General features: G+C 43.8%; 1 protein-coding gene across 2 annotated transcripts; it reads left to right on the top strand.

The window, feature by feature from the left end:
* Positions 1 to 140: 140 nt before the first annotated feature.
* LOC136424758 (probable N-acetyltransferase 16) lies at positions 141 to 6,294 on the top strand. Of its 2 annotated transcripts, none has more exons than XM_066413408.1 (4): positions 141 to 228; positions 3,949 to 4,159; positions 4,461 to 4,694; positions 5,135 to 6,294. In XM_066413408.1, the coding sequence occupies exons 2-4, from the start codon at positions 3,965 to 3,967 to the stop codon at positions 5,690 to 5,692; spliced, it is 987 nt and encodes a 328-aa protein (XP_066269505.1). In that variant the 5' UTR covers positions 141 to 228; positions 3,949 to 3,964; the 3' UTR covers positions 5,693 to 6,294. The 2 variants fall into 2 exon arrangements, with proteins under 2 accessions (XP_066269505.1, XP_066269506.1); XM_066413409.1 differs by lacking the exons at positions 3,949 to 4,159; positions 4,461 to 4,694; positions 5,135 to 6,294 and adding exons at positions 518 to 727; positions 1,645 to 1,878; positions 2,285 to 3,801.
* Positions 6,295 to 11,795: the final 5,501 nt, after the last annotated feature.

The raw sequence follows: 11,795 nt of genomic DNA, 5'->3' as shown, positions 1-11,795 counted from the left end.
ATTAGCGTAAGGACCGCCGGGGGTCACGTGGTGGGAGCACGTGACACGGGCGCGTCCTGACGTCAGTCTGACCGCGCCCCGCCGCGCTCACGTAGCCCCGCCTTCCGAAAAGGTTATAAAGATCGTTGTACGACGTAAGAAAGCATTTAAGCCGAGATCGTCCCGCTGTCGTCTTGTATCATCGCCGGCTAGAGTAGCATCATTTGTCATCCGTCCACTTCTGTTCAGGTATTTGTATCTTATTAGTAACTTCCTACGTCCCGTTAGTCCCTTGCATTTTTTGTGTTACCGACAGCAGTATTCTGAATATAGGCATTACATCAAACTGTAAACCGAACCGAGTCTTGGCATGCAATATTTGGTGAGAGCTTCGTGTGGTGAGAGCACATCGTATATAGTTATAGACACGTCTTAGTGTGGTGAGAGCACATCGTATACGTAAGAGTATTAGCCCAGATCCTACCCAAAAGACCATCTTCATGATCTTGTCACATTTGTTCCCATGTTGGTTCCAAAGGTCACAACGTAAAAGATGGCGGACAAAAACAACAGTGCTAGCGCTGTCGAGGATCTGACGTTCCGTATGGCGTCTCACCGCGACTATGACGACGTTATGAGGATCTCTGTAGGCGTCTATGATGACAGAGACTACATACCGGCGTTCTACCATTCTTTTATCGACGATACTGATGTCATTGTGTTCCTGGCGTTGGTCGGTGACGAAGTGGTGAGTGTTGCGTCACGTTCTGTGCTTTGTCACAAACTGAGCCCAGGCACGGTTTGTGACAGTGCCTGCGTGTCACAAACCGTGCCTGGGGCAAAAGCACGTTTTGTGACACTCGGGTACTGTCACGAACCGTGCCTGGACAGTGCCCGGGGCTACAACTTCCCGTAGCATTGATTTAGATCGGGCGAGCTGACTGTCTCGGGACGTCGAAGTATACGTAACTGGCAAGTGGCCCGATCCTAGTCTAGATCTGGTTTCCCAGGGTAGAATATATTTAGTCTTACAAATTGTTTTTAGCTTCTGTTATAGACACTGTCTTTTTGTGCCACTTCAATTCTAAGTCTAAGTTATTCAATTATTTCACAGAGCGAGAATTACGCTGTTCCTCCTTATCCCAGCGCCCTGGAAAAAACAAAGATGACGGGGGGGGGGGGGGCGCTGTGGTAAACAAAAACACGCTGCCTTATATGGAAACGCGGGTATAATAGTTACATCACTGTCCCGTCAGTCACAGTGATTGACAGCGCTTCCGGGCACAGTCTGTGACAGTCGGGCTGTGTCACGTTCTGTGCCTGGAAAAAGCACGGAAAGTGACGGGCACGAATCGTGACGCCGCAGTGAGAGCTCGTTTAATCCAAATCTCCAGCAAAACCATACATCTGCTTGGAGAGTTTCACCAGTCTCCAAGCAGATGTTGGGAGGAAAAAATCGGATCCTTTTGCGGTTACACTTGGATGTTTTTTTTTCCAACATCTGTAGATCTAGTGATAGTCAAAACGAGAATGGCGTGTCAGAAAAATCGGTAGGCCAGAATAGATTCCTTTTTTTCACTCCAACATCTGCTTGGAGACAGGTGAAAATCTCCAAGCAGATGTGTGGTTTCGGCTCGATTTTTCACGTCTGGACTTACTTTACAGGTGGCACTGCGGGTATCCAAGATCACGGAAAGCGGAACTGCATTTATCGTCAAAGCCGCTAGGGTCGCTCCTGACTGGAGGGGACAAGGGATCGACAGAAGGTTGTCTTTTCACCAAGACCAGTGGATGCGTCAGAATCGTCCCTCAGTCAAGTACAAGCGATCCACGGTGTTTTCACTCACAAAAGGGGTAGTGGAGTCGATGAAGGCAAATATGCGATTTATCTTCAACATGGTGAGTACAGGAATTGTGGATTTCAAGGCAATGTTATGGACAAAAAATATAAATAAAAAAAAAGCTGAAATCTTTATTGTAGTGACATTTGCTAACACTGTCTAGCACATTTGTGTAATAACTTCATACTTTAAGCATATCAAAACCGTACAAAAACATGGCGTACTTAGTTTCGCAAGCCTACAAAATCTCACATTACAACGAAGTCATATTTTTTTCATCATGGACGTCGCTATTGTGATAGTGTTGTTTGAACTAATCATGTAGAGAATTGACTTTCAAAATCAATTTTTTTGGCCCTAATATTGCTTGGGTTTCCTTTCAGATGACTGTTCAAAAAGGACATATGGTAATCGAAAAAAAAGGAAATGTAACAAATCTAACGTACATATTGTGTTTCTCTCAGCCCTTTATAGACTACCATTGCGGACCCAACCTCTGGTGGCGACAGGACCCTGCTCAGCTGGCTCAACTGGACAAGACCGGCTTACCGGACGTCGTGCCTCTACAGGCGGCAGACGACGACTTCTGTGCGGCGGTGCAGAAATGTCTTCCCGCCGAAGCTTGCGGTAGCCACGACGGCGAACCTATCATAATCGTTGACTGGGACCCGTACACCCTATCTCCGGCCAACTTGAAGCGTCTACAAGCACAACACACTAACTACATGTTGAAACACAAAGAAGAAACAAGTCTAAGTTTTTCTAACACCTACCTTTCGCCTTCAGTGAGAATCCTCGCCGTCCAAGTCTACGCCAAGGATTTCTCCACCGTCTTAAAACACCTGCTGAAACACCTGAAGGATACATGTCAAACCTACACCAGTGACGTCATCGGTATGCTTGTAAACGTTCCGCAATTTGAGCTAGATGACGTCATCCATGACTTTTGTAGAGAAACGTTAAAGATGGAACGCTTTTATCCCTGCAAGACACAAGTGCTAGCCTTCGAATCTGAGATGTGATGTAATGTAACTGCACATAATACTATCCCATCAGGCTCGCTCCTGAGGTATCGCTAAAAACCACGTCTCGATGAAGAGCCCATTACCTGTAGATTCCCTGTCCCCTCCAGTAATGAGCGACCGTAGTGGCTTCCATTATAAATGCACCCCCAATTTCTAGAGGATGGGATTGGACTTACCACTACTCTATATTAATGCTAGGGTCACATTTCCAAACCGTGGCCCGGCCAACCTGTTTGGGAGAACAAAAAATACAAATCTTGCAATTTGTGATATGTTATGTTCTACTTTAGTTATCTGCACTGTGCTGATTTTCCATATTGCAATTAAGCTTTGCTTCCTTGAAAGCCATGGTCATGTCGAATATATCACGTGCACGTTCTGTCGCATTCATAGATGAATAGAAACTTAATTGACAACAGTACACGAGCTTGCATGTAGTGATCTAGCCTTGTATAAATAGTAGATATTGACACCAACGCAAACTCGAACACGTCTTATTATTGTAATACACTTTCATGAAATAGAATAAGATAGAATAAAGATGATTAATTATTGTATTGTAAAGACCTGACACCATCCCTTGAACTCTTGAAAAGCGGCCAAGGCCAAAGAATGTAACACGATATGTATGCGTTTTTCAACGTACAATGTATATATAAAGGTTAAAAAACATCTTTAGCAAAGCACATACAAAATTTGGGTGAGATAATATGCAACTTATGACGCAACAGACTGAAAGCTATTTTGAATGACAGAAACACAATGGACAAAGTTATGGCAAAACGGTCGAGTGAGAACGAAGTTCGTGTGGCATCAAATGTCCGGCTTGTCTGGATTGTGAGGTGCCATGAGAGTGCTAGTGTCTGGGACGTTTCAAAATGAATTTATTTTGTTAGCGTTATGGGTAAATACTTCCAACATAACGTTAATTACATTAATAAAATTTCAAGAAATCATGATGTATTGCAGATATAGGACGTTATCTTTTCATGTGTATTGGGGTCTTTCTAGTGCGTGTTCATTCTTTTTGGTAATATTTTCCCTTCTAACATCTGCTTGGAGATTACCCACCCCGGCCTTTGTCAGCCATGTTGGTTCCAAAGGTCACAACGTAAAAAGATGGCGGACAAAAACAACAGTGCTACCGCTGGCGACGATCTGACGTTCCGTATGGCGTCTCACGGCGACTATGACGACGTTATGAGGATGTCTGTAGGCGTCTATGATGACAGAGACTACTTACCGGCGTTCTATCACTCCTTTATCGACGATACTGACGTCATTGTGTTCCTGGCGTTGGTCGGTGACCAAGTGGTGAGCAAAACCACACATCTGCTTGGAGAGTTTCACCAGTCTCCAAGTAGATGTTGGGAGGAAAAATTGTATCCTTTTGCGGTTACACTTGGATGTGTGTGTTTTTTCTAACATCTGTAGATCTAGTGATAGTCAAAAAGAGAATGGCGTGTCAGAAAAATGGGTAGGCCAGAAGAGATAACTTTTTTTCACCCCAACATCTGCTTGGAAACTGGTGAAAATCTCCAAGCAGATGCATGGTTTTTGCTTAATTTTTGCTTAATTGCTTCACTGATTTTTCACGTTTGGACTTCCTTTGCAGGTGGGACTGCGGGCATCCAAGATCACGGAGAGTGGAACTGCATTTATCGTCAAAGCCGCTAGGGTCGCTCCTGACTGGAGGGGACAAGGCATCGACAGAAGGTTGTCTCTTCACCAAGACCAGTGGATGCGTCAGAATCGTCCCTCAGTCAAGTACAAGCGATCCACGGCGTTTTCACTCGCACAAGGCGTAGTGGAGTCGACGAAGAAAAAGATGCGATATATCTTTAGTATGGTAAATATGAGCAAATATGTGCAGTAAATTGCACTCAAAAAGAAATACCGGAAAACGGGTACTAGTGTGCATCTTTTCCTATCGTAAATTGTACTGGCTTTGTTGTGCACTTACTCCTTGCATAAAATGTATTTCAAACCATATGAGAAGTTTTGAAAAGTCTTCAAAGAAATGTAAAAGAACAAAGATAAAGAATGTATTGTTTGGTATACCATGTTCTGTTAGTTCAGGCATTTGTACAACCTTCCTGGCCGCTTTGATAACAAGGGCAACGTTAGGTTGTTGTTGTTGTTTGTGTTTGTGGGGGGGGGGTATATTTTTCGCACCTCGCATCAATCTTGCAGTGCTAGTGGGATGCCATCCATACTATCGAATCAGTATGGCCTAATGACAAAATAAACTTTAACAAATCTAACGTATTTGTAACATGTTTCCTTCAGCCTTTTATAGAATATGAGTGCGGTCCCAACCTCTGGTGGCGACAGGACCCTGCTCAGCTGGCTCAACTGGACACGACCGGCTTACCGGACGTCGTGCCTCTACAGGCGGCAGACGACGACTTCTGTACGGCTGTACAGAAATGGCTTCCCGAAGAAGCCTGTGGCGCTCACGACGGCAAACCAATCATACTTGTTGACTGGGATCCTTACATCCTATCTCCGGCTAACTTGAAGCGTCTACAAGCGCAATACACTATGTACATGTTGAAACACGAAGAAGAAACAAGTCTAAGTTTTTCAAACACCTACCTTTCGCCTTCAGTGAGAATCCTCACCCTCCAAGTCTACGCAAAGGATTTCTCCACCGTCTTAAAACACCTGCTGAAACACCTGAAGGATACATGTCAAACTTATACTAGTGACGTCATCGGTATGGGTGTGCATGTTCCGCAGTATGAGCTAGATGACATCATCCATGACTTTTGTAGAGACACGTTGAAAATGGAACACGTCTATACCAGCAAGACACAGGCCCTAGCCTTCGAATCAGAAATGTGATGTAATGTAACTGCACTTAATACTGGTACTATCCCATAAGGCTCGCCCCTGATGTATCACCAAAATCTACGTCTCGTTGAAGAGCCAACTTCCCGGTTGATTCCCTCCAATCATTAGCGATCCTAGCAGCTTTCAATCTAAATGCATCCCTAACTTCGTGAGGCTTGGATTGGATTTGCCAATGCTCTATACTATACTAGTATGCTAGGGTCACACCTCCAAACTATGACCAGACCTCGCTGTTTGGGAGAACGAGAAATACAAATCTTGCAATTTGTGATATGTTATGTTCTACTTTAGTTATCTTCACTGTGCAGATTCTCCATATTGCAATTAAGCTATGCTTTCTTGGAAGCCATGGTCTTGTCGTATACATCACGCTATGTCGCATTTCTAGATGAATAAAAACTTCATTGACAAAAGTTCACAAACTTGCATGTAGTGATCTAGCCTTGTATAAATAGTAGATACTAGATATTGATACCAACGCAAACACGAATCATCATTGTTATACATTTTCATACGTTAGTGTATCTGTTTGTTCCCTTGCAATAAGCCCTCGGGCATGAGTTTGCAAATAAAATGGAATAAGATAAAAATTATTCACCCTCCCTTGAACTCTTGAAAAGCGGCCAAGGCCAAAGAATGCAACACAATATGCGTTTTTGCACACGGTATTGTTGTTGCTACTTACTGTAAATGCAGAAATGTTCGCGGTGGTTTTATGTTCGCGGTTTTCGTGGCCACCGTTTGACCGCGAACTTAAGACCACCGCGAATATTTTTGTCCAATACTGTAGCAGTATGTGACTATAGCACTGCCGTATCGCCGCGAACACTCCATTTTCGCCTTAGCGCGAAATAAATCCATGGGAACTTAAACGCATTTACAGTATTTTCCCCCTAGTTTGAAGTGAAAGGGGACACGTACGGGACCTCCTCAAGAGCAAAGTATTTGAGAGCCTGATGGTGATGATTATGATAGCAGATAGTTACCTGTAGACCAACATGTAGCAACAAAGAATAAGCTGGTATCAGATTGTTAATTTGACTCTCATGTGTGTTTCAAAAGTCCGTATATATACAAGTTCAAGGAAGGGGGAACAGAGTTTCATGGAACGGCCATGATATTTTGGGTCCCATTCCCTAGGGACAAATAGCTTTGAGGATACTCCCTCCTCCCTCACCCTAATCGCCTCACTGTATAGCGGACTACCCTGTATAGGGCGTATTCACGTGACGTCATCACCCCTGCCCTCCGTGGGCGGCCATGTTGGTGCTCACCCTGCAGCGAAGTTTCTCGGTGTCTGACGGTCTCTAAATTTCCAAGGAATGCGAAGTCGTCTGATCGCTGTTTTATAATATGCAAAGAGTCTCCAGCCTCACATCCTTTTCGCTACAAAAATCCAATTTCACCTACTGGAAATGACCCATTATCGACGAGCGAGGAAATGTTTTCCCCAGCAGCCTACAAACATGGCCGCTAAACTGTTTACAGAGTACGCATAAAATCAGTTCACAGCATACAAGTGTTCCAAGGCCTGCAACCACGTAGTACAGTGTCTTGAGTGTCGTGAGAAATTTTATTGACAGGGAGTACGTTATGATCGGGAAAGTTCGACGTTGAAAGACCCCCCAGTTTACGAACGTATCTCAAGCAACGACTACACGGTGCCGCCACTGTGTTATACAACGGGCCTGTAAGTTGCTTTTCGACCAGATACAAAGGTTTCCATACACTCACGTTGATTCTCAAACTTTAACTATTTAGATAAGCTGTTCGTATGTCAGAAATCCACTTTTGTTTCAGTCGTTTAGTCCCTTCGTATGTTCCCTCACCTACACGAGAAACGCCAAACCAATCTTACTGTTACCCGATCAGTGTGTGCTTTATCAGTCCCAATCCAACATCTGACCACGACGCAAAACACCATGATTGTGAGACAAAACGTTTCGAAGGGAAATTGTGAATGGCGTAGAAAACATCTGCTATTTATACGGAGAGTTCCATAGGGCTCCACTATCAAGTGAGCACCAAAATGGCCGCCAGTCCTCGTTGCTAGGGTGAGGGTCACGTGACTGAATACGCCCTATAGCGGAGTACCTCGGCCGTCTACAATTTTGCCAGAGATAGGACGGGGGCCTGGTAGAGGCTAGGAGATATATGCATTGACCGCTGTTAACAGAAAGACAGTTTTTGTAGGTCTGTACAAGGAGGTGGCGTCGTGTGGCGCAAGTGTAGAACTCGTGGCTGTCAAACAATGGGACCCGGGATCGAATCCCAGGGGTGCCCAGTGACATGTCCGAACTTGCGCCCCGACGTTGTGCCCTTGGGAAAGGCACTTTACACGCATGTCCCCCCTCAGTTAGAGGGACAAGTCTCCAACGGCAGCTGTCTTCAACTGGCGGACGAGAGCAGCGCCAGGCGGGCTGGCGTTATCAAGGCGGACCTCGAGTGAAAGAGTCATCCGGCAGCTCGCTGCAAGCATCCTAACCAGAACCAGCACGTCTCCCTCGAATTGGTGCCGCTGGAGAAGGCGGATGCCCAAAGTGTGTGGGTCTCAGATTCGCAACCTGTCATCCACCTTAAACAAATTCACGCGAAGGCTACCGTGTCAATTGACACGGTCACCATACTCGATCTGTATTTGTATCTGTACTATGTATCTGTACCATGTATCTGTACTATGTATCTGAATACGAATAAAGATAATACGAGTGGTTGCCATTACAAGGAGGTTATATAGGGTCTGTGCGACATTCAAAGCTGGGAACAATTTTGCTAACTAGGTTGAATAGTTGATCTTCCACTGCTTTTCCTGTGCATTGTTTACATATTCTCTCGTTAACAGGTAACCCGGTCTGTATCTACCTCTTTCTATTTCTAATGTATGTGCGCTTACCACGCTGGTCCGTCGCTATGGTAAAGTCCCAATCACTAAGGGGGTATCGGGTTACCGGACGCCTCCGCGGGCTCCTGTGAGCCGATGCCGGCCAGCCTGTGAATCTGTTCAAATGTCACAAATAGTTTCAAAACGATCCCCTCGTTCAAATTAAAGGAAATTTGTGTTGCGTATGCCCCCAATGTCAGCGTTTCGAATCCTGTTGAAAAATCCGGGTAAATTCAGGCTTGAGCCCGATGAATGCCGCCTTCTAGAACGGGAATATTAAAACCAGTCAACTGATTTTAATTGGCTCCAAAATTTACTGAATATCCTTCATTTTTGCAGTTTACAGAACGATACCATAAGATAAAACTTTTCGTCGTAGGATTTTTTATTTTTCGAATTAGAAATATTCTTCAGATCGGGAAAAAGGCGTAAAATTGCTTGTTTTTACCTTCCAAGACCCATAATTCAACAGTGTCTGCATTTCTAAAAAAATCCCTAAGACAGAAACCTTCGACAAACCGTTGGCTTTATTTCAAGCCGTCAATGAGGCAAATTGGACGCTTTTTGGTTCCGATCTAAATATGGTGTTTGCACGCATGTCATGCCGCACGGATAGGGTAGGGGGTCACTAATACTGGCGTAAACATTCCTTGAAATATTTTACATCACTAACAAAGACGTGAGTAGCTTCTTGACATGTTGATTAACCACAGCAAAATGTCAGCATCTATTTATTGTCCAGAAAATGATTTGTATTTGTAAAAAAGTCGGTTTCCGTTCTGATGTGAGGCACGAAGGTAAAAGGGCCTGTCGGCAAGGAATTTCAGTGGATACTTGCTAATGACCTCAGGTAACCCCAAATCGAACACGCATTCTGTTCGATCGTACGTCAATCATGTCAGATCGAACGTGAAAGAACATGCTTCGGGCTCGAAAAAAAGTCTGGGACTTTTGAGGCCTAATTTGACCACTGTGTACTCTGAGTTTACATATACATGTATACTAGTATCCTACAAGGGTCAGTGTATGCAAACAATGACTAGCAACAAACAATAAGTGTGTTGTCGTTGATTACGTTGAATATATGGAACACTTTTGTAGTGTACAAATGTAAAACTTTCACGGTCAGAAGTTACAAAGTACTTTTTCTTTAATATGGATATAGTGGCTCATTATCTGTTATCAGGGATCAGTGGGAAGGTGTTGAGCAGGCCCTCTGGTGACTGAATAGTCCAATCCTGGGGTGGCATGCTCTCCTTTATCTAGACTAGAGGATATACACTAGCCTCTACCAGGCCCCGCAGGATGGCTGGAAAAATAGTCGAAATTGGCCTAATAGAGTGAATAGTATGCCAAGGGAGTTGGCTACGGAGAGAGGGTCCAATATGCCGCAAACTGTACCCCTATGGCAGACTAACCCCTCTTTCATGTTTTAATCTCCATGAAAAAAAGGCTTTTTCATGGAGATACTGTTTTGCTTGCGTTTGGTGTTTGTGTGTATGTATGTGTCACCGGACGCTTAAAGTCACCATAACTGTAGAACCTGTACATGGATTGTAATGATTTTTGGTCTGTGGGTGGGTGTTAGGAGGAGGAAGGTCAAGGTCGATTTTGGGCCCCCTGGCATGTGTGACTGGAATTGCAATGGCGTATTTGTTAAAATCTTCAATGTAGAAGAACTGAAGAGTGGATCGACAGATCGTCATGTTCTTTGGTACACAGGTAGGTTAGACCAAGTTGTACACACTTAAGTGCAAACTATGCAAATGAGACCGAATTTGCATAAGTAAGGAGGTAAATCGTTTGCATGGGTGTCGTCGGATGCTTAAAGTCAGCATAACTGTAGAACGTGTAAATGGACTGTAATGATATTTGGTATGTGGGTATGCGCTGGGAGGAAATTGGTCAAGGTCGATTTTGGGCCCCCTGGTTTGTGTCCCTGGAACTGCAATGGCCTATTTGTAAAAATGTTCCAAAGGGGTATAACTGAAGAGAGGAACAACAAATTTTCATGTTATTTGGTACGCAGGTAGGTTGGACAGAGATGTACACACTGAAGTGCAAATCATGCGAAGTTAGTGTGTTTGAGTGTGTGTGCGCGTGTGTGTATGTTTGTGTCAACGTGTGTGTATGTATGTGTCACCGGACGCTTAAAATCAGCATAACTGAAGAACGTGTGGATGGATTGAAATGATATTTGGTATGTGGGTAGGTGCTGGGAGGAGAAAGGTCAAGGTCGATTTTGGGCCCCCTGGTATGTGTCACTGGAACTGCAATGGCGTGTTTGTAAATATTTTGCAAGGAGAATAACTGAAGAAAGGAGCGACAGATTTTCATGTTATTTGATATGCAGGTAGGTTGGACAGAGATGTACAAACTGAAGTGCTAATTATGCAAATTCATACTGAATTTGCATAAGTAATGAGGAATATCTACTCTATTGTGGGCTTTGAGGTCGCACCATCTGTTGGTCTCTTATCTAGGTCAGTAGCTATTTATAGTCACTTCTCCCCTTGCCCGGCCAGTGTGGGTCATACCATTGAGCGATATAGAATGGGGGGAACTGGTTTAATAAAAAAACAAAGTTTCATGGAGATTTTGGGTCCTAAGACCCTTGTTCTGTCTATTTGGCCAGTTTCTACTCTTCTACTCAGCCGCCTCTGGAGCCTGGTAGAGGCTAGATATACACTGCCATTAACCAAGGAGGTTTTGTTGCATTAACCACGCAAGATGTAATCCTAGGATACCACATTTCCAATGCAAAACAATGTTGATAGATTAATGAACAGATGCTACTGGGGAAAACACCATTTGTATTTCTAAGTGTGGAACGACTCGTATTGACATAGTTATATTGTATAAATGTGAATGAACATTAAAAAACATATCAAAAACTGTGGGATTATTGTATAGCCATAGGGCAGATTACAATGTGGACAGTCACTAGTTGTATCTGTCAAGGCTTACTGCACAGAATGAACAGTAAAGTTTTGATTTAAAAAAAAAAGGTCAAGCATTTTCCGTAAACGTTTATTACATACAGACAAGGACACACTCGCAAAGGACATAATGCCATGATACATGAAAACTTTTTAGTGTACTTCTGGACAGAAAATGGACAAAACCGACGAAATCAACCGAATTCTGAGTCATCAGAACATAAATAGACCACGTTTGAAACCACCCCTGTAGATTAAAACACTGAAAAAATGT

Source organism: Branchiostoma lanceolatum, chromosome 18 (assembly GCF_035083965.1).
Source record: "Branchiostoma lanceolatum isolate klBraLanc5 chromosome 18, klBraLanc5.hap2, whole genome shotgun sequence".
NCBI lineage: Eukaryota > Metazoa > Chordata > Leptocardii > Amphioxiformes > Branchiostomatidae > Branchiostoma > Branchiostoma lanceolatum.
Note: the sequence above shows the minus strand (reverse complement) of the source record. Positions and strands in the feature narration are given on the sequence as shown.

Coding starts and splice junctions, on each gene's coding strand:
- LOC136424758 (XM_066413408.1), top strand. CDS start 3,965: ATGGCGGACAAAAACAACAGTGCTACCGCTGGCGACGATCTGACGTTC. Junction 4,160..4,460: donor CGTTGGTCGGTGACCAAGTG/GTGAGCAAAACC, acceptor CTTCCTTTGCAG/GTGGGACTGCGGGCATCCAA. Junction 4,695..5,134: donor TGCGATATATCTTTAGTATG/GTAAATATGAGC, acceptor TGTTTCCTTCAG/CCTTTTATAGAATATGAGTG.